Source organism: Dermacentor silvarum, chromosome 3, assembly GCF_013339745.2.
Source record: "Dermacentor silvarum isolate Dsil-2018 chromosome 3, BIME_Dsil_1.4, whole genome shotgun sequence".
Classification (NCBI taxonomy): domain Eukaryota; kingdom Metazoa; phylum Arthropoda; class Arachnida; order Ixodida; family Ixodidae; genus Dermacentor; species Dermacentor silvarum.
The window spans coordinates 144,356,048-144,381,104 of NC_051156.1; the positions used below are offsets into that span (position 1 = coordinate 144,356,048).

The 25,057-nt window shown below is 43.5% G+C and overlaps 1 protein-coding gene and 1 long non-coding RNA gene across 4 annotated transcripts in view; one reads left to right on the plus strand and one right to left on the minus strand.

Moving 5' to 3' along the window:
- LOC125944003 (uncharacterized) overlaps positions 1-25,057 on the minus strand; it is a 51,375-nt gene that overhangs the window by 22,661 nt on the left and 3,657 nt on the right. The window contains exons 1-2 of one of the 3 annotated variants that reach the window (XR_007466049.1): positions 3,986-4,117; positions 2,032-2,281 (exon numbers count right to left, since the gene is read on the minus strand). This is a non-coding gene — a long non-coding RNA (uncharacterized LOC125944003). Of the gene's footprint in view, positions 1-1,188; positions 1,267-2,031; positions 2,282-3,985; positions 4,118-25,057 lie in introns of those variants that run through there. The other 2 variants (XR_007466050.1, XR_007466048.1) reach the window with 2 other exon arrangements.
- LOC119444836 (keratin-associated protein 19-2-like) overlaps positions 1-25,057 on the plus strand; it is a 51,280-nt gene that overhangs the window by 16,931 nt on the left and 9,292 nt on the right. Inside the window, exon 2 of the mRNA XM_049663692.1 lies at positions 9,365-9,572. Within this exon, the coding sequence (XP_049519649.1) occupies positions 9,365-9,572 (208 nt within the window). The remainder of the gene's footprint in view (positions 1-9,364; positions 9,573-25,057) is intronic.

A 25,057-nucleotide genomic window follows, 5' to 3' on the forward strand; every position in this document is an offset into this window, starting at 1 on the left:
GTTCAGTCTATATAGAGTTTTCAATCTGCATTTCATGTCTTCTTATTTTCGTCGGCGTCGACCATACAAACTATCTGGGAGGAGCATGAATCCATGTTCTTTACCTATAATATTACGAAATTGCAAATGAGTGAAAATCCCCTAGCAAATTTCAGTCGGAAATATCATTTGTACACAAAAATTCGCATTAGGGAATCCAGGCATCGTTGTACGGCAAGAAAAAAAAACGTTTAGTACAGTAGCCGTGATACAAGCGAATGAGTTCCCCGTATGAGTTGGCGAGCTATACGCACGGGACGTTTCTCCTGTTGCCCTACCTTGGTTGCCTATCGCAGCTGAGTTCACATCGCCTATCACTAAACCCGCCTCTTTTTTTTTTTCTTTTTTCTGCCATTTCTCTTATGTCAGCGCAGCGCATTAACATGCTTCTGCCCACTTTATGTATCACGGTGTATCGTGATCTGATAGTACGCTTACCAGCGCAAACCACGTCATTATTTCTACTCGGCACGAGCCGTGCCCTTTCTCTTTCCTTTCCCCTCTTTGCTCTTGGCGTGTCTTTATAAGGAAGCGCAATAAAGGACGCAAGCAGTTTTTCGCCCTTCACCATGTCGGCCTGGTCGATGCTTCGCACACGCCCATAACGCACGGAACTTTACACACGGGAATCACTGTGCGTTTCTGCTGCTGCTTATAATTAGGGCACTGCAAGCGGCGTGCATGTGACGGGGAGCCAAAGGACGTATGCAATTTTCTAGGCAAGAGTGGTTTGTCCGATGAGACGAAAGCGCTGCCTTTTGGGAGACGAAGACATAGTTTCTTGTAAAGAATGTAGAGTCTAAGTGCGATAGTGCAAATAAAATATTTACGCTTTCGACAAGGCCCAATCTAATGCTTAAAATTCACATTTTATAAGTGCAACAAATGGTTTCTCATATTCTTTAGGATGAACTCTTGTCTATTATTACAGGCTTATCTGATCAAGTAGCGGGCAGCGTTCCCTACAACATTGAGGGTGTGGACACCTCTAATTGCATGATTGTAAAAAGGCCCTGTGTGAACTCAGAATTAGGTCCAATAAGTGTGTGACCCGATAGGAAACGTTACAAAAGCACTTGCACTTTCGGCCTCGACTAAGTGTCACATAGAATAGACGGGAGAAAAATCAAGCAGTGACGAATCGCCTACTTAAAACAATTTTTATTCCAAAGTGGTCATTGCTTTACAAGTTGAAACCACAGTCACCAGCCTTTATTGGATGAATTTCTGAAAAGAAGAAAGAAAGAAAAGAAGAAACTTAATGCTCTGGCAGTGCCCTGTGTTACACGACTTCAACAACAGCGAGGACTGGGAGAAGGCCATCGCGAGCACTAAACAGGAAGACCAGTCCAAGGCTGTCCAGAGGACCCGTGAGAGAGCAGAAAGGCATGGCCTCCCGGCTCCAACATGGGATTAGCCAACGGCTAGCCAGGGGCCTCTCTGGGGCTCCATGGCTGGCTCCTCAGGACCTTAATAAAGTTCCTTGTATGTCTATCTGTCTGCCAAGCTCAATAGCGAACAACCTGAAGAAAGAGCTATAACATACTACCACTGATGAGATAAATATTTTTTTTGCAGAATGGTACATATAAGCATCACGAAGGTATCTAAAGTAATATTTTTAGCGCAACGCCTTGATATATGCATTTTACGCAAACCTGTTTTCAGGGACGCTTGCACGTGACAATACTTGTGATAATTCAGCTAAAAACAAATCTTTGAAAATAGTCTTACACGAAGAAATATATCATCGAAAGTGTGTACCATCATCTGCTTCTAACGCTGTCTTTACCGCTGAGTTCTTCGTAATTTATAGAAACGGGTAAAAAGAGTTCTGAAACGCAATAGTGTTAATTCTTGCCATCTTCATTTATACTTCATGTCATAATTGTTTAGTTTTCTTCGAGTAGTAACCCTATATGTCTAGTTGCAAGCCAAAGTCTAAACGAAGTCAAAAGTCATCCAAGCTGAAAAATATATTGCTGCGCTTACATTTGTGGTGCAGTAGGGTGGAATAGCCACTACCACCAAGGCCGCTTCCGTAACTCAAGCCATAGCTTCCCAATCCGTAGCCATACGCTGGCGCACCATGGCCAAGGCCATATCCATACGTGGACAGTGAACCAAGTGGGGCGTTGTAAGCTCCGTAGGAGGCAGGAGCGCCGAGAGAGTAGCCGGTGGGATAGCCGGAGTAGACGGCAAATGCACAGGTGGCCAGGGCCAGGAGGATGCAGAAGCGGATCTGCAGGAGTGCAAACAGGGAGGTCTTCCTTAAGATCTCAAGATGTGATGAAAGGTAATGGTAATGGGTACACATAAAAGCGCATCCATAGCACTCGACAAAGCGTCGACAATAAAAAGCTATCAATTGCATAGAAAATTAACGTCAATCACTGGGTTCCTCGGTGGAAGGTATGCGACTCTTTAGGAAAAAGAATTTTACGTGAAAACGCACCTACCTCGGCCGCCATACGCATTTAAAACAGATAATTGGCCTTACATGAAAGCGAAATATTTGTTTTCTTGGAGTTTTCGTGCGCTTATAAGAGTACACTGGAACAGTTGTAGAGGTAGAGGCGCGGTAAGTTCCGTTCGAATAAAAAGAAATGCCATCTCATTCCTGCAACACTGGGTGCTTTATACACCCCAAGGAATAGCAGTTTCGTTGGGAATTATGGCGCATGTTAGTGAATGAGCAATATGAGTGCCTCAAAACTCGACTGCTCAACCGTGCGTCGACTTTGTGGGATGGGCAAGCTGTTAAAGGCGTTCAAAATAGGAGGGCTCTAGCAAGAAAGTCATTAGCAGAAACCGGAAAGGCTATCCGCGTATGGCTTTTAAACTTATTCTGTTTACTAGGCGGAGTATAATATTTATATTTATATAGATATTATACTCCGCCTAGTAAACAGAATAATACATAAAATAATACATAAAAGAAGAATATATATATATATATATATATTCTTCTTTTATGTATATTATATAGCGGAAAGCAGTGCTAAGGCTTTCTGCTTTATAACAAAGAAAAAGTGCTATGTGCGGCACTTGCTTTCCAGTGATCCAGCCGTAACTGTATTGGTGAACCTACGCATAGCGCATTGAGGGCCGTAGCCATTTGTGCGCTGCTGATAAAACAGCGAACGAATCCCTTAGAAATGTTTTCTATAATGTGCACTGGCAGCCAACTTTCTGTGGTATTGAGGAAAAAGCAATAGAGGCAAAGCTCGCACAGTTAGGAGCGCTCCGAAACATAATCCTACATTCTCATCAGTGATTTAGCTCTGGCTGATAAAACAAAGTTCTTTTTACAACAGATCCCAAACATGAGACCAAATGAACCATAAGGTTATAAATTTTACATACATATCCGCTTTTCTTTTCGGCGTTTTGGTTAATGCAAAATCGTGGCTTGTGGAAGGTCATTCCCAGTATATGCTCCGTGAAATCAAAAGCGCTATCAAACTGTAACGGAATACTTTCACAGTGACACAAGTGTGGTACATCTAACCCTGTGACTTTTCCATCACTGCCACAGATCGCTTCCGCACGCATACATAGCGTACTAATCTTCTGGTGCGCTTGATCGCCACGTCATGAAAAGAACATTAAAAGCTTTATCCTTAAGGATGTGGAAGAGCAAGCTCATTATAATGCCGAACTCAGAAAAAATATAATGAACAGGTATGCTCGTATGAATCGTGTGGCGGAAACTTTTCGGTGTTTTACTTCACACGATGTCTAGCGTTTCTGTTAAATTATAAAGCAGCTGAACAATATTTGAAGCTGAATCCGGGGAAAAATTATAATCGGGTGTGCAATGCTTCTGAATTTTTCGCTGTTGGCGCAACATAGACAATGAATCGCTGCATGTGCAGGAACTCTAGCTTGTATATCTCGCGATACAGCTTTTCCATAGAAATTAACACAGGTTGCATGCTCTTACCATGGTGGAATGAAGTAACAGATGTTCACAGGAGCAACTGACGAATTTTCGTGCTGACAGAGAGCGCTTTTATAGTGAGAGCTCTGCAAAACCTCCCGTCTGTTTTTAACCTAGTGGTGTGCTCTTCTTTTTCTGCAACGCTCAATTTGCGCAAGTTCGGTGCCTCGTGGGCAATATCAATTCTTCGGTATTCGTTTAAATGGCGCAACAATCTTAGCCTTGGTGGTCTTTTCGGTAAGACAGTGCTGTTGCAAAACTCCCAGCAAGGAAACAAGATTTCGTGCGTAGTCGAGTTAGGCGGTAAAGCACGTATCGGACTTCTAGACGACTGACAAATTTTGTTCTTCGTACACTTGCGCTCTAACTTTCGCGTGTACTGGTAATGTTGGCATTCTCTAATCCTTGGGAACAACCTAGAAATAATTCCTGTTTATAGCTTATACAGGAGAATGTGTGTTATTCTCGATTGTTGAATAAACTGCTTTAAATAGATTGCGTAGTAAGAAATTTTCTTGACAATGTAGGGGCCAGCTTCCGGCTGCCACACTATCGCTTTAAGAGCACTGATGGTGACAGTTTTTGAAAACCCCATTCGTGACCGTAATTGTACAGTTGTCGCTTCTCTCCGGTCGTTACCACACTGGCATAGAACAAAATATACTGATAAAACTTGTATTATGTTTATCTGCAAGAGGCGCTGATGTTCATAAAGCGTGAGCAGCATCATATGAAGAACGAAAACAAAACATATAGACGTTTTGTTTTAGTGGTAGCAGTTTCTTCGTGTGATCTATATTGCGAAAATATGTGTTGATGCTTAACCATGTCACTGCATTGAAGGCACTATATAGCTCACGTAGCACAGTGCAACTTGTTGAACAGCTGGAATATTTTTTGTAGCAGTGCCATTTCCTTCGGCATGAATCGTAATCTTTTTTACACCAGGAGCCAGCATGACGCTGCTACATTTCTCAATGTTTACATTTGAGGAATCTTGGTTCAAAGAAATTACCATTTTTTTTAGAAACGCTACAAACATCCTCCACCAGATCGCCCGCGAAAAAAAGTGCCGCAGACTGTGACCCTACAAGCAATAAGCAAGGATAATAATAAACAATAATAAATAAAAGCAGTGGATAATGTTTGGAGACCTTGTAATTTGCCTTTTACAAATAAAGAGGGTATTCTTATAATATTTAGTGTTCTCCTTATTAGATTGCAGACTCTGATGTCACGAAAAGTCATCGGTGTTATCATTGTTCAGCGCTTACATTTTTTTTTTCAAAGAAAACTCAATAAGCAGGGGAATATTGCTTTCTTTCATGCAAAATATACTTCTGTGGTCTGGCCTGAAGCAACTTCCTCCGCAAGAAATGTGGGTGTTCAGCTTGATTTTTTTCTTTCGATAACTTTTTTAGTTTTCATTCGATCATTGCAGCCATAATGTGTCACAACACATCGGACCGACAATAAGTTTTTAGAGCTTATGTCAAGGCCTTTCAGCCGGGAATGTATGGTACTCATTTTCTCTATGAAATATTTGTGAAGACAAACTTAGGAACCAGGGCCATATTCATTATTAATACCGCAGTTAACATACAGACCTGTGTGGGTTGCGTGGCTTGTGAATGCGAACACTTCCTCAAGAATTGCTCATTACAGCGATAGTGGAAGTTTCTTTTTGTCATATTTCATTCAATGCACTTGTTTTGTCATAAAATTCTTAACACCCATCTGTTATTATTTCTTTTTAGAAGCTAGACAATTAAAAAGAGGCGGTTCTCACAACAAAGTACAATTATTTATCCAAACTGCATTGAATCAGCCTTTCATACTTTTTATTTTCGCTTTCTCCAGGGTAAGGCACTCATTCTGCTGGAAATGAACCCTTAGATATAGCGGCAGTGTTACAATTGATGGTGCTCACGCATCCTTTGCCAATTAGTTTTGTATGAAGCCTTTGGTATTGAACAAACATTGCTCAAATATTGCTGAAATATTGATTAAAGTTGCAGTTGTAGATAAAGGAACGTATTCGCCTCTTTTTCCAGCACACCTATTTAGTGAAGCGCCCGGAGTTGCACTCAACTTTTTTTTTTTTCAGATACATTCACTATATTGTTTGAAGCAGCAAGATAACAAACATGACAGGATATTCAATTGATGAGATGCATTTTTTGTCAGTGAGAGAAAGCGAGAGAGAATAAATGTTTATTAATCTGAATCAGTGAGAAAGAGTGATTCTTTTTCTTCAACTAAGGTGGGTGGTCCGCTCACTCCACGAGGCTATTGGCCTTTGCTGTTTTACTGTCCTTGTTTATCAGCTTGCGCTGGTCCTCCCTACCAGGAGCATTGAGCATTGCGTCCCGCAATCCAAAAACAAAAAAATGGTTACGTCGAGTAACGCAGTGGCTGCAAAAAGAATAAACTGTTGGTTTAACGGAACTATAAAAATGCTAAATCAAGAAATTTTATCTTTGGTAGCCTGTGACCACACACAAATATTGTGGCAATTTATATCACAAAACCAGGACTTCTCAGTAAAGCTCTTGACTATTCTAGTGTATTCAGCTTGGTGGCTAACACACAATATTGGATCTCTAGCTACGAGCAAGAACTTGACTTCAATTTCAGATATTACACGTTTCTAATAATTTATTAGGTATTTGTGTGACTGTATAAATGAAATACACCTGGCAGATATTACACTTTCTTTGTATACACGCGACCCGAAAACATTTATGTACTACATAAATGAAACAGTCTCCGTTTCATTTTCTATAACATTTTTGTTTCAGAGAAAAAAGAAACAGACGAAGACAAGAAACAGATAATGAGAATGACAAGATATAACTCATCTGGCTCTGCGTTTTTCTGCATTGCAAAATTATGTTACCTTCCTGACTTTTGTTAATATCGATCATTCTGTATAACGTTTTAACTTTAAACATTCGGTAGTAGGGATCAGAGTTAACCGCATGTCTAGATGACCAGTATGCACGTACTCCTGTGAACAGTTCCTGTATGTCAGTATGAGAAATAAAATTGCGTATTAAATATGCTAAGCACCATATACGTGTTTTACCGGTGAACGCAAAAACTTGCGAAGCCCTCTTTTTTGCTTGGCAATCCGTAACGCAGCCGTTACTGCCTAGGCCACTATTGCTGCCGAACATAAACTAATACATATTAGGCAACATTGCACACGAGGCGCCAGAGTTTTGCAAGTGGAAGTTTGCGTGAGAAAAAGAGTAGACCAGTCAGTGTAAAACAAGAGTGGCGCACTGTGGAGCTCTTACTATAAAAGTCGGTCGCTCGATGCGTAGCTCCATCAGTGCTACTGTGAACATCTGCTGCTTCCTTCTACCATGGTAAGAACATACGACTTGTGGTGATTGAAATAGCGCAGAAGCGTTATTGCGAGCTTTCATTTGTACGGCATACCTGGCATATTTTCAGAACATTCTCTGTCTTTTGAGATGTAACATTTGAAAACTTACAAATAATATTTCTAGTTTTTAAGTCTGTATGGAGAAGGACCTTCAGTGCTTATTCCTATGATCTGTAGATATACAAATCATTCATATAATATGCACTAAATCAGACACTAAATATATATGAGAGCAAACAAGTACGCAAGCTTGCTGACTTCTTTTTCTGAAGTGAGTTGCCGGATTTCAAGATGCCTTACGAGTATTTGGCAGAAGACTCTGACTAACTTTTTAAGTGCCAAGCAGATTCCGTACAAGCAAATTTTATCTTTACAGTAGAAAAGATTTTGACGCATCTCGTGGTCACCTGTTGACATAATAACCGCAGCTAATTAAGAATACCGTATTTTGAAATAACTGTTTGGCGTTCCTGAAAAAAAAAATGCACCATCGCTCCTGCTGTGCTATCAATCCTTGTACAAAACCAGCTCTGATGCTATGAGATGTCCCGACAACTACAGTTTCGCATATTCGAAAATATAAATCCCTCACAGACTAAAAACTGCCTTTCAAACTATTGGCTATGCAGTGTTTATGCTAGTTTCAAATCACCTTGCTCATTGCGAAGCGCGAATGATCAGGCTGCACTGCTCGGATTATTATGCTTCCTAGGTACAAAGCTACATATTGATTCAGAGAACCCAGTCTTTCCTGAAGGTTCTTTTGATGCCGCATAGTAAGGCCCTAACCCTTAGGAGCATATATCTGTCGTAAACACCTATCGTGAGTAATTTCAGATGTTAAGTAAATACAATTTATCAACCTAAATCTTTGAACGTATAAGCCAACTTACGTGGGATGTTGCTCAAAGCCCCTCTGCGAAGTGTCTCATATTTGCCAACGTTTATTAAGCTACCCTTCGAATCAGCAGGTGTTTCCTTTATCGGTAGAAAGTACATACAGGTATGTCTCAACATCAATAGGAACATCAATGTCAGCAGTGAACTGACAGTTCTGATGTCTTAGAGTTGTGGGGCCCATGGATGTACTACGCATCAAGGAGAGAACAGCAAGCGCCATTTCACGCATTTTACTTGCCAGAAACCTTGAAGTTCCCACGCTTTCCAGAGAGAAAACTTATTTTATGGCATAGTTTTGCATTTAACGGTAAAATCACCTTTATATCAAATGTCTCCAGCTGTTATCATGTTTCTTTAGGCCAGAATAGAATAGTGAGATACACGAATCTTAATGAAGCCAACTTGAGATTCTGGAACCGAAATCAAGGACAACCTAAGAAAATGTAGCAGTCGAAAACACATACAAAGCTTTTGTTAAACGTGGGAGGAAGAGGGTCTTCTTGAAAAGCAAAAGCCCTATGAATTTATTACAAATCCGCCAGATACATCGTAGCGCATCCAGATTTCAGTGACGAAACGAGTCTTATTGTGTTAAGTAGAGAAGAATCGGCAACTTGCTTCAATAAAAATAATGATGTAGTTCGTTTGTCGTAGAAATTTTACCGCATGGTTGTCCGAACAGAGCGTGTTTAAGAATGATTTGAAACATGTTTACTTTGTCTGGAAATTGGCGCTATTGTTTCTTTGAAACACGAGTAGTCGCAATATGAAGGTACCTCGTTTTTACAATTTTCACTACTAAATGTAACCAACCTTCTGCCGATGCACCATGGGGTAGACTTTCTAATTAAATGCTCTCTGTTTCGTAGACAAACTTATTTTTATACTTCGGCATCTGCGTAGTACATAACGTGTGCACAATAGTAGAAGCTACACAGCTGCAACCGAGTAATTCTTGTGCTGCATTCCTCCGTCCAATTTTGTTTTCATGCGGTCTTGTCAAATTATGCACCAGGTATCCATGGTTTCTTCAGCATAACTGTCGCCTCAAGTTTAAAGCATGCATCTTTAACCTTGTACTCTTGCAGATCCGTGCCTGCATCCTCCTGGCCCTGGCCACCTGTGCATTTGCCGTCTACTCCGGCTATCCCTACGGCTACTCTGGCGCAGTTCCTGCCAGCTACGGAGCTTACAGCTCCCCACTTGGTTCTCTGTCCTCATACGGCTACGGAGTTGGCCATGGTGCCCCAGCTCATGGCTACGGGCTTGGAAGCTATGGACTGAGCTACGGACAAGGTCTCGGTGGTCTCGGTTATTCGACCCTAGTGCACAAGTAATGTACGTATACGCTACTATATATGGTCTTGAAACAGCTCTTACGAAGGCTCTTATAGAGTTATCTGATAACTAGAATAGTATCATTCATACAATGCACTAAAACGCGGCTTGATAGGAATAGGAGATTTCAGGAATGAAATGTAATCTGCTCCTCAGCTTTGGGTGTTCATGCGAAATGTTCTAGGATTTCACTCTCAGTCGACTATTTATAGAGCCTACAAAGAATACGGCAAGCAGCACACCGCACAATGGGACAGCTGAAAGCGCATATCGCAAGGGGTGTTTCCGGTCCAGTTATAGCACATTGCATGGTGAGCTATTTGCTTGAACCCCGATATGGACTTTCTCATTTCTTTTTTTCTGTTTGCGTATTATGCTGTAGAAAGCCTTCATAAATAATCCAAGTTCAGAACATTAAACATTTTTGGTTAGAGTTCCATAGAACTTCTGCAAATCGTTACTTCTGGCGATACAGCTTTGTCCCAGTATCCTTGATATACAGCTCCGGACCTTATACGTGTTTATTCCTCTCCTCTTATTTTTGTTACAGAAGTCATTCACGAAATCCCAACAAATGTTACCCCAAGCCATGGCGGATTCAACATTTTGAAATAAAACTTGTTTTAAATCTACAGGACGAAAATGTGCTATTTAAATATTGTATACGGCAGCGAGAATGACCACAAACTACGAACGCTCTCTTGATATTACTTTTCTGATCACACATTCATGTCAGCATGCACACTTTGCATTCTCATATATACAAATCAAACAAGTCGATATGACTTGCTCCAATCCCGTGTTAGGAAGGGTTAACGTACGCGAATACCTAGGGAATACGTTCCATTATTTGTCATCGCAGTCATGCAAGAGGCAAAAAACAGGCACGTCCATGTTGTTGTTTGTTCCAAACGTTATAGGGCATAAGCGGCTGTATGTATGCACGTTAGAAGTGGACAATGTTGCCTGGAAGCAGTCAGCGCAGGAGCATGTGTTCGTTAACTTAAAAAATGTCAACTATTTCCTTTATCAAACACGTCGGCGACAAAAGCACACAAAGATTGCATTTCCTAATCGACGTTCTTCGTATGTAAAATTTTTTTCACCAAAATCACCGTTATTATTATCAACATTCTTAGCTAATATTCTGCAGTTGTGGGAACGTAAGAATGAGCAGCTTGTGCTGGTTAATCGACGGATTTGCTGTTATAGAAAACAGTCTGTGCACTGCGCAGATAGCGAATTAACGGCAATGACCGGCAATGTCATCCAGGCTAACACCACCTGCAGCAACAACACAGCGGTACAACACTGCTGGCACAAAATATCTCGGAACGTCGAACTTCGATAAGCATGCAAGCCAGCGCTACGTCCTCACAACGCAAGCGCGATGACATACTAGAGTTCGTGCACAAATAAAATGAAAGTACAAGACTGGAGCAAGTACACGAACAAAGCACACGGATTGCGAGATTGCGAGTCTGGTCTTTTCGGTTTCATTGCGAACACAATTAGCTTAAGCAACTTCGCTACTGCTGTATTTTCCTTAATTAACCGTCTGGCATACTCCATCAACTTCACTTTCTATAGCAGCGATGCCAAATGTGTGCGCCGGGAATCAGACAACAGGATTGTTCGGCCATTTGCAAAATGTTTCTTTCATGCTTACGCGAATACATTCTATTCTCCGCTCAGGCTATCTGATCAGTGAAGAATGACGTGGTTATAACGTTAGAACGAAACACAGTGTCCGAAGCAATTCGCATTCAGAGATTTTCTGCGCTTGCAGATGCGTCTATATTCAAACGATATTTTTTGCACATACTCTTAACGACAACAGGTGCACGGCCATAACTGCCTTACAAATCAGCCACTCTAAAGGCAAGAATATAATGAATATGAAAGGTATAAGAAATTGACAGGTTACATTTGTCGCCTTCCGCTGGTAAGCTTCCGCGCGATAAGATTGTAGTGCAGACAGAACGGATAACTGACACGTATACTCACACTGCCTGTGCAGCTTTGGCCGAAGTCTTGTGTCGTGAATGCATTCACTACTCACTACAATGGCCGAAATAACGGCTGTCTGAGCCGCACCTGCGGCCGCCGAGGTCGTCGTGCGCAAGTGAGCTAACGCTAACCAGAAGGCGCTCTATGGCGGGCGCTGTCGCGTGACCAACTATACGGCTGCGACCGTGCGTATGGGGCTCTAAACTGTCTACACTACGCGATCCTTAAGCATTTTGTTCTTTTGGAGTCAACAGGGCAATTGCGTTTGCGAGTTCCTTGAAGCAAATGGTTCGGCGTTTTGTTACACATCGAGGTCAACACGCGTTGCGTCCTTGCTTTGTTGCGCGCCATTGGTGCTCACTTGAGCGAACATGCACATGAGGCTGGCTCCCTGCGACGGGCTGCAAATAAAACCTTGAAAAGAACAACCAAGATTAAAATGATCTAAAACAACGCATTAGCTGCCGTATATCACACTGTGCCGGTTGCTAAGTTTTAAAACTTGTTACGTTGAATAGTATATATAAAAGAGTTTCGCACAATTTCATCCAAAAAACATCGAACTAAATTCAAGTGCGAACGCAGCCGCTACAAAATGTCTTTCTAGCCTCCAGAGCGTTGCACCTGATGTCTGAAACCGAGTATAGAGTCTCTGTATATGGCTGTAATTCTCTAATTTCGCCATCTTGGACATCAAAACTATGCGGGAAAGCCACTCCCCTGTACTCCATCTTAACAAAAAACCAGCGCGAAAAAGACATGAACGACCAAAGAAACGACAAGCACGCGTGTTTGTCGTTTGTTTGCTCGTCTACGTATTTTTCGCGCTGTTTTTTTCTTAAAAAGGAACTACACTAACTCGCCCAGCTCTCAGTTTTAATGAAGTACATCCCTGTACTCGCAGGATCCGCGCGGAACTTCAAGCAATGCTTCTTATTACAATTGCAATTATATGGACACTCCATCCAAATTTTCGTCGTCGTCGTCGGCGTCAGCGTTGCCGAGAAGCTCTGAATATATTTAGGTATATGTAGTGCTGTGAGCCATGCCATGCTATATGCCGTGCTGCATTTGCGGGTTAAAGCCGTTTTTACACGAATACAACTAGCGCATCGCATCACATTGCATGGCGATGCATCGCATCGCATCGCATCGTGGCTTTCCCGCATAGTTTTGATGTCCAAGATAAGGAAATTAGAGAATTACAGCCAGTTTCTACCACGTCGCATCCATGTAAACAGGGTAAACACGTAGGAAAGCTCGTAACATTATTGCGCCAGACAGGGCTGCATTGAATTTCGACTTTCGGAGTGTATGTAAACGCTATCGCATCGCATTAGGAATTATGGAAAGGGAATTTGGCGCAGATCTGCTGCACCCGCCGAGCTTCCAGACAGCAGGTTCGGTGAGAAAATGGCGACCCCGGTGGCGACGCCGGAAGCGCTCCTTTGGCTAAGATGTGCGACACTATGTGCCGCCACCATCGCACCAGGGTTAATGCGCCACATTAGAACGATGACGCATCGCATTACTCGTGGTGCGCTAGGAAATGCGATGCGCCGCTGTTGAATTCATGTAAACTTGGCTGTTTTGCCACACTATTCTATCACTAACGTTGCTCATACCAGGTCTTAAATTCTTGTCCAATTTGTTCCTATGAATTTCAAATATGTCAGCCGACAAAGAAATGTCATGAAAGATAACCCTGACAGTGCATGCTTTTTATCATACATGTTCTCAGACTTTCAAAGTGCGAAACAATATCACAGCTCAATCCTTAAAGTGTTGTAATTGTAATGGCGCAGCTCTCCACTATCTGCGGGATCGGTCCACGAAAGAAATTTGAAAAATGCCCGATACGAAAAAGTTATGGTAAAGTTGGTAAGAAAAGCTTCGTCATTAATAAAAAAACATAAATGAAACGGTCCAATGGCATGATTCAGACAGAGAAACCCTAGCCCAACATCGCGATCCTCTAACCATTAGGCCACAGGCGCATGCCGCACTAAACAGAATAGAACACACCTAATAATTTCCCACGGGAAAGCCAGCGCATTCAGATGCATGGCGCGTTTTATAAACACTCCACGTGATTTTTCGCCGTCATCAGTAATAACACATAAATATACTGACTGCTTTAGTCGTGTCTTCTGAAGAACACTAGGCACACTACCGGCGCGATGTTTTTTTGGTTCAGAATTTGATCGCCAGGTGGCGAAAGATGTCTAGGTGTGCTCATATTTTAATAACAGGCTGCTGCATATAGAAGAAGCTGGATTTTAAGATCTCTGGTTAGACAATTTTGCTTGCTGGAACGAATTGTAAAACAGCCCACTCAGATATGCAGGCCATGCAAACCCTGTCGGCTTCTGCCATCACTTTACAACGCGTAGTACTCAAGGCACCGTGATTACATACAACAGCACCTTAAGGTGCGTTGTAGAGATGGGTCGCTCAGGAGCGAGCCGGATCTTGTGAGCGGCTCTTTTTAAAGAGCGAGTGAGCGGTCGTTCAGTAAAAATGAGCGGCGGTTCTTTTGGAGAAAGGGAGCCGGTTCTCTCGCGTTAAGAGAGCCGTGCCGATGCGTTCCATCAGAGCCGGGTCTCCTGCTGGGTGCGACTTCCGCGCCATCTATTAGTGGTACGAGAAAGCAACTGCCCTCCCGCCCTTCCTCACAAGAGTCGCCTTCACCCCCTCGCCTTCGGCTGAAGAACGAAAGAACCGCCGATCACTTACTGAACCACCGCTCCCTCGTTCTTCAAAAGAGCGGCTCAAAAGATCCGGCTCGCTCCTGAGCGCTCAGGAGCCAGCCGCTCTTTTCGCCCCGGCTCCCTCGCTCTTCAAGAGATCCTACTCGCTCCTGAGAACCGCTCTTTTCGCCTCGGCTCCCTCGCTCTTCAAAAGACCCGGCTCACTCCTGAGCGCTCAGGAGCGGGCCGCTCTTTTGAAGACCGAGGGAGCCGTGGTTCAGTAAGTGAGCGGCGGTTCTTTCGGAGTGAGGAAGCCGGTTCTCTCTCCTTGAATGAGCCGTGCCGAACCGTTCAGAGCTGGGTCTTCTGCTGGGTTTCGATGTTTTTCGATTTCTGATCGACGAATGGTGGCCAGTGTGGGCCAACTCGCGCTACTAGTATTCGCTCGCAGTGTGTGGTGTGCGCAGCAGTCCCCTTGGTTTTTTGTGCGTCTTATGGTCTGGCACCCGATGCCACCGAGGGAAGAAGTAAAGAAGTCTTAATTGGCAAAGGATCGTACCGTTCGTTGCCTGCTGCTGTTCGAACGATGTCGCACGACTCTCACCGATCGCACCTTGCGCGCTGGTCAAATAACACTTCGAAGATGGTCTTCCGTGTCTTTAAAGGGCCCCTAAACCAGCTCAGATATTTTTTGAACATTTCAAGTAAACGCGCATCGAGCTCAGAATGCCGTCAAGATCAGCGATGCCAAACGCTGCAGCGCTACGCGCTGCGGGAGCGCCACAAGATAAAAAAAAAAAAACAATGCCATTCTCCTCCCCTCGCCTTTCCGGTATCCCCAGCGGTCGTCATGATGCCAGCAGGAGGAATCTGGTGATGTCAACTGCGGAAACGATGTCCATTAGTTGAACAAGAACCTACGACTTCCGGTTAGTCTGCTAGCAGGTACACGCACTTTCTGCTATTCCTCGTCGTGTTACTCCTTTGTGCGCCCTTGCGAATCGGTAATTACAGCCCGCAACGCAAGTGACAAATCGCTCACGTTCCAACACAGTCGTGCTTAGCGGTCTGATTAGCTGCGTGAACAGAGTGCGACAGTGTTGGCCTTTACGGAAGTGCGCGCAACACAGGGTCTATAGCGGTACGCTTCGCATAATACGGGCCGGCACCGCAGCAACAGCGGGTAGTCGAGAAGCGCTGAGTCCACGTTACCGGCACGGTAACTCATCGCACGCCGTTTGCCATTCGCGGGCCGCCGTTCAACAGCGGTTCTTGCTCACGAACAGTGAGATTTCCTTGCCGTACGTAGAGAGGATGAGACCGGGACTCATTTGTGCGGCAGATTCACCGCCGCTGATCGCTCGACGGCGCCGATATCGTCGCTAGGCCTTTTCTGGTTCCCTTCAAAGCTAAAACGGACGGCGCTTTGAAATGAAATACCGACGCTCACAAGCCGCAATATTTTCTTATCGTTGTTATCGCTCTTCGCAATACTTGTACACAAAGAAGAAAAATACGCTGATATTAGAGGCGCCGTCGGCTGCGATGCGAGCACAGCCGAGCCCGTCGTCTCCCCGCTGCAGCTGATGTTTTCGTTGCCGTTGGCGGAGGCGTGCAGGTTCGCGGTCGTCGATTGGGCCATTGATGGTGCAGCGGGCGGGGCGCCGGCCGAACTGCCGTCTACTTTGGACACCTCTCGCGCGGCAGACGTTCTATGGCACTGGCGGACGGTTCGCCGTCGGTATATGGGCCGCTAGCGTGGACGTGACCGGAAGTCTGCAGTGTTTTGAGAAGCGCGTTGGCGATGACGTATGTCACGTGACCTTTCGAGAAGCACTCGGCGAGGAGGGGAGACCGGCCGTTGAGGAGAGTAGCGAAGGAAAGAACGAAATGAGCGAGGGCTGTTTTTCGATCATCAAACGCGTGTAACTTCGCTATTACGGCAACATTTCGATAAATTCTCGCGGCTACGTGTTCGTTGTAGACTCGCGCACAACTGCAACACCACAACTAAATTTCGACCTCTGGGTGGTTTAGGGGCGCTTTAACGACAAGAGGTGAACGTACAGTTTACGTCCTGGTCTTCATTTGTGCTAATTAGTGTAGTCATGAAAATATCGCCCATGACGTTCACTTCAGTGCATTTTCTGAGCGTGTATCATTAGCACGTCCATAAAACGAGGCCAACGATCTGTTGTGTTGTAATAGAACTTCATTTCTTTTTTTCTTTTTTGCCCTGGTGTATGATGGCATGATCGCCAATATCGCGCGCGCACTCAAGTGAAAAAAAAAACGAATGGTACGTGTGGCAGTTTTGTGGATCTTTCGTATGATTTTTGTATTGTACTTCAAGAAATGATTTCTACATTCATTTTGCATGGCGTTACAGCTTACTCATATTATAGTGAACGAGTGAACGTACATATGTGAATAAATGAATAAAGTTGAAACATAATGTACAGTCATTTTTTTGTTCTTAGTTTGACAAAAGTTGATTTTAAAGTACCACAAAAACGGACAAGCTTCTGTAATGACGATGAAGTTACATATTTTTTTTGGAAAAAAGTACGTCGCATGCTGCCTGTCACAGTATCATAAGCATTTTATCCCCAATATCACAAAAGCAAGCTTCATTACAACTAAAAAGTCACGCTTTTAATATATCTAGAAATATTCTCTAAATATAGCGAAAATACCAATAACACAGTTATTAAATTATGCATATATCGTTTTTTTTTCAAAGCCACATAACTATAGAATATGCATAACACAAGTTACACTTTTAAGTGAACCGGTGAGCCGTTCAAATGAACCGGTTCATTTCAGTGAGCTGAGCCGTTCCGAGCCGCTCACTAATGTGAGCCGTTTTGCCCATCTCTAGTGCGTTGTTTCCGCAGCAATGTTCTTCGTCCCTCAGATCGCGCAAGATTCATACGCTAATCGCAATGAAGCAAGGCGGGCCCGCATACGTGCAAAGACCACTGTGTTAGTTTCGATGCACGCAGAGTGTACGGCTGCTTGTGCGGCAAAAGCTGCAGCTCAACGCCGGAGGCTCCCAGACGAGGCGCTGCGGGAACAAGAGGCCGAGGCTAAGTGACATCGTCGACAAAACCCTGCAGTTCAAAAAGCGCCGTGCACGCATCGTGCCCGCCGTGAGAATACCACCCTACGGGAACGCGAGGTCACCACAAGGCGACAACGCCAACAATTAAGACCCTGTAGTTCTAATCGATGCTTCGCGTGGTCATCGAGGTTTCTGTGTACGTGTGTCTACACACGCCACAAAGCATATATTTAATTAGTCAGCTTACGTTTATTAACAGCGAAGCTATTTATTCCAGCCGTAATTTGTGGTTCGTATCAAGAAACTATCATCATCAGCAATGAAGAAATAAATAAATGAAACTGAACTTTCTTGCTGAGGCGGGATTCGAACCCGCGTACCCACGGTCCCAAGGCGAGCGTCGTAACCACTAGTTTATACAGATGTTTTTTTTTTCTTTATTGCATTGGTATAACAGTCAACCACGTATTGACAAATTCATAATTTTAGAATTGTTTCATGTGCATTCCATGCGGGGCACCCAATCGGGTACACACTTTTTCACTAGTGGTTTGGGGATCCGACAGTGGCTGAACCACTAGTTTATACAGCCACGCTTGCCAACACGCATTTATGCGAACCATAAGATTGCGTTAGAGCGTCGTCGTCGTCGTCCACAGCTGGCGCGTTCGCACGTGCTCGTGCCCATGCTATGAGAGGTGAAGAAGAGGTTTTGTGCGCTATATGCGCGGGAGAGAGAGAAAGAAAATGAGAACGAGAGAGAGACGCATTCACGGAGCGGGTCTGCTAGAACGCGTTGTCGGCATTGGAACAAGGTGTCGGTGTTGCAAGCTGCGCTATGCAACGTGCAGTGACGGCCGTAAGTCCGAGAGAGAGACACAAATTCACGGAGCGGGTCGGCTGGAACGCGTTGTTGGCTTTGCAACGCGGTGGAACGCGGTGTCGGCATTTCGGCCACTGTGTTTTGAGCTTTGCGCGGCCAAGTGTAAGCTTCCACCTTTTTTTCTGCAATTTGCACTGCCACTGCAGCTACGAGCCTTACACTTCGGGTAATACTCTAACATGTTGCTATCGGATTCATTGCAATCGCCCTTATGGCGAAACTATGATACTTTCCCCTTTCTTTGCATTCTTTATTGTGTTGCCAGCACAACTAAATCGCTCACCTCCCTGGATTTTACGCTTACGTGACTTAGTTCATATTGACTAGTAAAATGGTAGCATGAAATGAACATATACACCACCACATTGCGGCAACGTCTGGCAGCCTTTTCAATTTATATCCAATGCGTCAAATATATTACCAGGCTTTCGTATATTAGCTGTGATTCCTATTAGGCATGCATATGATCATAGCTTGTGACAACATAATGACGTGATTGTGCCTACGTATTCCGCCATCTGATAAGCTCGTGTTTCACTGCGTAGCAACGTCAACGGGCATAATGTCACGCTCTTGATTTCTTTTGCAATGTTATGCGTTATTACGATGTTTCGGAGTACGCCTGACCATGCCTTTGCTATGTAACTCGAGTATTTTTCATTCTTGTGTTTCTCCCCTTACCCCATGTCCCATTGCCATTGCAGTGCGTAGGTTTGCTCATCGAAGTTTTGCTTGCTTCTTGGTTGCTTCATTTGTGACTTTTTAGTCTACTCTCTAGTAATGTTTTATTTTATCTTATGTGCAATGCTGTAATGCTAACGTATTATGAGGCACATTTCACTATTGCTATCTTTTCATTTATAACCTTATTTGACCATCTCCCGCACCAATCTAGAAATGATGGAATTTCTAGAAGCGTGGTGTAAAAGCATGTTACATCAAATACAAGTGGTCTTAAATTCTGTCCTGATAGTCGTGTTGCGTTTTTACTGCACTTTCTGAGGTGTCACATTTACGAGTTACATTATCTCTTATTTGAGAACAACACCGAGTTTTGCAAGTGAACATGTTGAAAACTGAGGTTTAAAATAAATTATTCTAGCCATTATCACATAAGGAGCATCGCATTCACACGTCGTAATGTATAAACGCAGCACAAGTACAGATGTCGATAATACCTCATAGAGCTCGAAACAACCAGAGAGAACTCAAGCTGCCACTCGCAAATACTGCGAGTACTGCAAAATTCCAGCCGGTGGAACTCTGTCACATCATTAAGGTAATTTCCAAGAAACGCGTTGTGTGTTTCGCGAGCGCGGGATCAGCATACCGATTCCCAGTCGGCAAACAGCAGTTACCCGCTTGGCGACGTGACGAAAATAGACACGTTATGCTATGCAGTTGCCGGTGTGAAAGCGCGTAAAATAAAAGCACACCTTCATATGGGTGTTTCTTAAAGAAGCTACGCGTTCAAGGCCTGTTATGTCTTGACGTCTGTTTGCATGCGTTCGGTCGTACTCCGCGCCCTTATCACTTACTGCGATTAACCTCACACACAGCATAGCCAAACAGTCAATAACGGCTTGGCAGGCGGCATATGAATAATCGAAAGTAATGCGCTACTTCAAGTAGATTTCCACATTAGCCAAAGATACACTTCATGGAGAAAACACTAAAATTCAAGCAAAACATCGCAATCGCTATTGGCTTGCAACAGTATAAAAAGACTGCAATATTCCTGGATTGATCAGTTGCTCATCTGCACAGCTAGCGCCAACTACCAGCATGGTGAGGTTCCACGCTGTTCCAGTTTTATTGCGCCCATTTTAAAATAGGGATGGGTTACAAGCCTTAAGAACTATTTACAAGCTACTCGGCGCAATTTTCTATTTTGCTTTCGACGTTTGTAAACTGAAAGTGTCGCCAAGCACGGAAGGTATCTAATGAGTTATAAGGGTCTCTAAACGCATCAATATATGTAAATTACTTAAGGTATCATTAGAAAATGACCCAGAATTAGGAGAAGTATTTCGCTCATATATTCTCAAATATTTAGAGTATTTCAATCAATATCAAAATTTCTGTGAGAACTATTGATGTTGCTTTATTCTCACTGTGCTCCATAAAAACATATTTCAAAATAAAATTAGGAGCTACGTGACATCATCAGTACCTTTTTTATTTGTTTCTACAATAGATCCGTGCTTGCGTCCTCCTCGCCCTGGCCACCTGTGCCATTGCCGGCTACGCCGGCTACCCGGTCGGCTACTCCTTCGGTGCTCCTGCCTACGCTGCCTATCATGCTCCACTGGCCGCTGTGTCAACTGTGCACCATGCTCCCGGATTTGGGTATGGCCTTGGCTACGGAGTTCCCGCATATGGCTTTGGACTCGGCAGCTATGGGCTCAGCTACGGATACGGTCTCGGCGGTCTCGGTTACAGCACCTTTCTCCGCAAAAAATGTGAGTGTTCTGCTCCATTCCTTTCTTTCTGTATCAATGTATTGTGCATCTTGTGAGGAAGACTGCACTGTGTCGAAAGTCTTTGGATGGGCGCAATATTTTCTAAAGAAAGGCCTATAGAACCCGCCGCGGTGGCTCTGTCAGCTGAGGCATTGCGCTGCTGAGCACGAGATGGCGAGATCGAATCCCGGTCTTGGCGGCCGCATAATGATGGAGGCGAAATGCAATAACGCCAGTGTGCTTGCGTTATAGTGCACGTTAAATACCCCAGGTCGTCAAAATTAATCCAGAGCCCTGCACTACGGCGTGCCTCATAATCATAACTGGTCTTGGCACGTAAAATCCTAGAAAGAAGCAGAAAGGCCAATAGAGTAACGACGGTAATATAGTATGGTCACTTTTCTTTCTCGAACAATCTTATCCATGGCAGATGTGTATTAAACCTTATCCGCGTTTTCAGCTCCGAACTTGTACTGCTTGTTGTGTTCCGTACTTTGCTGTTGTCTAAGCTATGTGAAGGATTGGTAGTTATAAACGAGCGAAATTTTGCCGTACCGAATTCCGGTCTTTTTTCACAAATAGCTTATTCAGCACATATTGCAAAGCCCATTTATTGATACGAGTGGCTGTTGCATTACATTAATACAAATGTCTCTCTTTTGATTTCTGCTTTTTTTCAGAAACCCGACAATTTGACAGGTGGTGATGGCCAGAAGACGGCGTGACATCATATCCAAGCTGAAATAAATCGCTCTGCCAGATTTGCAGCCTTTTTTCTTGCTCTTCAACAAAAGTCACTGGATCTGCTGCAAACTAACGAATAGTAGTATCATTAAACTATAAATAATCATGGTCGGGCATTCTGCACCAGTTGTCCTTTTATTAAGCTTCTTAGGCCATGCATTATTCTTGTAGGCATGAAGTCTGCACGAGACACGAATGAATTAGTACTGACACGTCCCATCATGTCTGCGTCTTTTATTTTAGTACAATCGGCATATCAAGCGCAGGTTGTTCTCGACGGTGATTCATTTAAAAACGTAGTTAACAACATCGTGCCATGATCGTGTGGAACTTGGATACCTCAGGGGTGGAGTAGTTCAAATTTTAGACTGCCGAATAAAGAGCACAGTAAACCTTCGCACAGTCGCGCGTCATGTTCTCAGTATATGCGAAACGGTATCTGGGGTAGTTCCATTGGCCAGGAATTTAAAATGATGGATTTTACCTCAATAATATTAACGCACCATGTGCTGTGATGAAGCCTTCTCACAATGAAGGTTTTAACCATTGCAGTATTGAAACATAACTGATTACCTGGCATAATTGCATACCAGGAGAATTGAGCGCCATTCGTGGTTACTGTTGCAAACTTTCATGTCTCTCAAATGGTATAGTAGGATGAGTGCAACAACTTATGCTTGTCGGTTTCCCACCGACTTGTGTGCACACTCCATAAGGAGAATAAATACAGTGGAGCATAAGTGCGATAACATTCAACGGGTATTTTGATTGAAAATATTACTCAACTATTACTAACGCTATGCACGCTGCCGTAATCAAATTAGGAAAAGACAAAGTCCGCGTAACCTTGCAGCCGCCTAACAATAACGCCAACACCTAAGGCATCCAAACATATCCGTTCATGTTTGAAGCAAACCTATAAAAAGAAGAACGCTGTATACACACGTTCCGCAACCTCAATCGTTTGACGTTATGTGCAGGAGAATTATTAGTGTGTGATTCACTTGGCTTCTCTGACTTCTGCAGCATTGTTGTCGGCGCTCTAGTGTTAGCGGAACGCTATGAATAAGTCCCCTACTGAACCCGTTAAAAATTTTGTACGGACATTGCTTTACACGGCCCTCAATCATTTTGTCTCAGGCATTTGTTTACAACAAATGTTGTAGGTTCCCCTCCAGAGAAAATTATTTCATGTAAATAAGTGTTCTACTATCTCTATCGAAAATATGGGTCATCATTCGGTGGTCATCATTCACATAGGCCAAAAGTTAGAGCGGGAATATTTGGAATGCGATTTTATATTTCTAATGACAAAAAATGCATTGTCCTACCTTGAATTTGCACGGTTCGATCTACCTTGCATTTGCATATATCACTGATGTTGTCTACTCTAACTTGCTGAAAGGAACGGGACGTCATGTTACTTCGTTATCTCCACAAATACCAGGTTTCACCGGACTTATGAGCTCATCGCCCTTTACACCTGCAAGTTTCGTTTATACACAAGGATTTGTAATGGACCATTCAGGCATCATTGTACCGCAATAGGTTGTCTAAATGTTTTGTGGTAGCCTGGGTAGAAGCAAATCAGTGCTAAAATAAGTTGCCGAAGGGTGCGAGCAATGCACTCCCCATGCGGAAGCTCTTCCGTTCGCGCTTAGTCGGCATTACAATGCCGACAGTTTGCGGCTGACAACATCTGAGCCGAGGGCCCACCTGATAGTCATTTTTACGAAATCCGCCTTCCTTTATTTGCCTCATTCATCTGCTTCCTGTGTGAAGCATTACTACACTTCAGATCGCTCAGGTATTCGCGAGAATCCCGGATTTGTTCCTGTTTCTGATGATGACTTCTGCGCTGCAAGCGGCAGGCTTGTGACTCGAAGCCGCCATGCGTATGACATCTTCTCCACGGAGGAGAAGCGCCTCTGGTAAAAAGAGTGCTCTGAGTTTTGTTTGAGATTTCACCAATTTGCATGGCGTAAATTGGTGCACTACTTTGTAGACGGGATAGTCAATGACTGGTCTAAAAGCCATAATTGTCCGTTTGCAAGGTTCAAGTCAGCTGAAGTGTCCTTTAACTGTTTGAACAAATCAACATAAAGAGGTATGCGTGGTCAATGTTACCAGACTGCACCCACGGGAGGGCATGCATTTCGTCGGGTTCCACATTATTGCAACGCAGCTGCTTAATTACACCTGATAGCCATACATCGAAAACGTCAAACTGGGAACCATCGTTCACATTTATCGCGCAGGTAAGGGTGCGAGATAGAGAGTAGCATGCCAGGCGATCATCCAGGCTGACATCTCTAGCATATCATTAAAGCTTGCATATCTCTCCCTCTTGAAAGATGCAAAAGTGATATCAGAATAGAGCTGCTTGTTCCTCTAAGAATGGTACATGAGAATAGAGCAGAGCTGACAGCTAGCACACATCGTACAGTGTTGACTTTGTTGACGCACACAGCAGCGTATGTTTAACTAAGGCGTAACAAATGCCAACAAAGCAGGCGGACGAGCACCACCACAACCACCGAAGCAATTTCGGGTAGCTTTTCCGGTTTCCTTCATTGGCGAGGGTGCTCTTGTCAAAGTAAGAAATTTTGTGCGCACAAGGCGCAGGCTAACTGCGCCCACACAAATATTTATGCTCGTGATGACTTACCTAAGAATTACAATTCTTTTTCATTAGTGTAAAATTATTTTGTTCATTTTCTTAAAAAAAGACCTTACACCTTGGTCTCCTTTCCTGCAATGTAAGAATAGTGGGCGTGGTTCCCTACGTCACTGCGTGCGTGTGCTCCTCTAAAAGCGGCCTTGTACAAATTGCTTCCGTGAACTCAAAGTCTGCCCTAAAAATGTATGACCTCAAACGTAATTAAGCTAATCATCTGCACTTTCTTCGCCTGCTTTATGTAGTATTGACTATGCAAGAAGAAACAAGATAAAACAATAACGATTTGCCGAATTAAACAAAATTTTATTGTTGAGTGTTCATTCGCTCGCCTATTACTTGATATCGCAGTTGCCGGCCTCCCTTGGTTGTTTTTCTGAAAACTAGAACAAAAGAGAGGAATGGACTCAAGTTGAGTAAGGAATAATCTGCAGCAGGAGATACTGCACATGTATTTCGTAAATATCTATTTTTTGGCAAAACAGTAACCATCGCAAAAGTTGTTTGGTTTTCTAAGATGCGTTTTTAATTCACTAAAGAAATGTATAATGCCTGTCTTTATGTCACTGAAACGAGCTGAGAGAATCGAAATAGTGTGCATTTGGGCCCGTAAGCACATGGTAAAGCTTTCGGAAAATCCAGCGAAAAACAAATCCTTCTTACTTGTAGAACACAGCGGCACACGGTATGTAAAGTTTTCTGATTACCTTCTGCTTCTCCAGCTGTGTTTACTAATGAATTCTTCGTAATTTAGAGATACAGATGACTAAGGCTTCAATGCAATGTATTCATCACACAATAAATGTTTTTTTTTATATATTCCTCAAGCCCTAATTGTTCATTTCGGTAATGCCCACTCTACCCATATCAATACAAGTGACTAGGGATGCTTCAAGGGAAGTTGTAGATTACA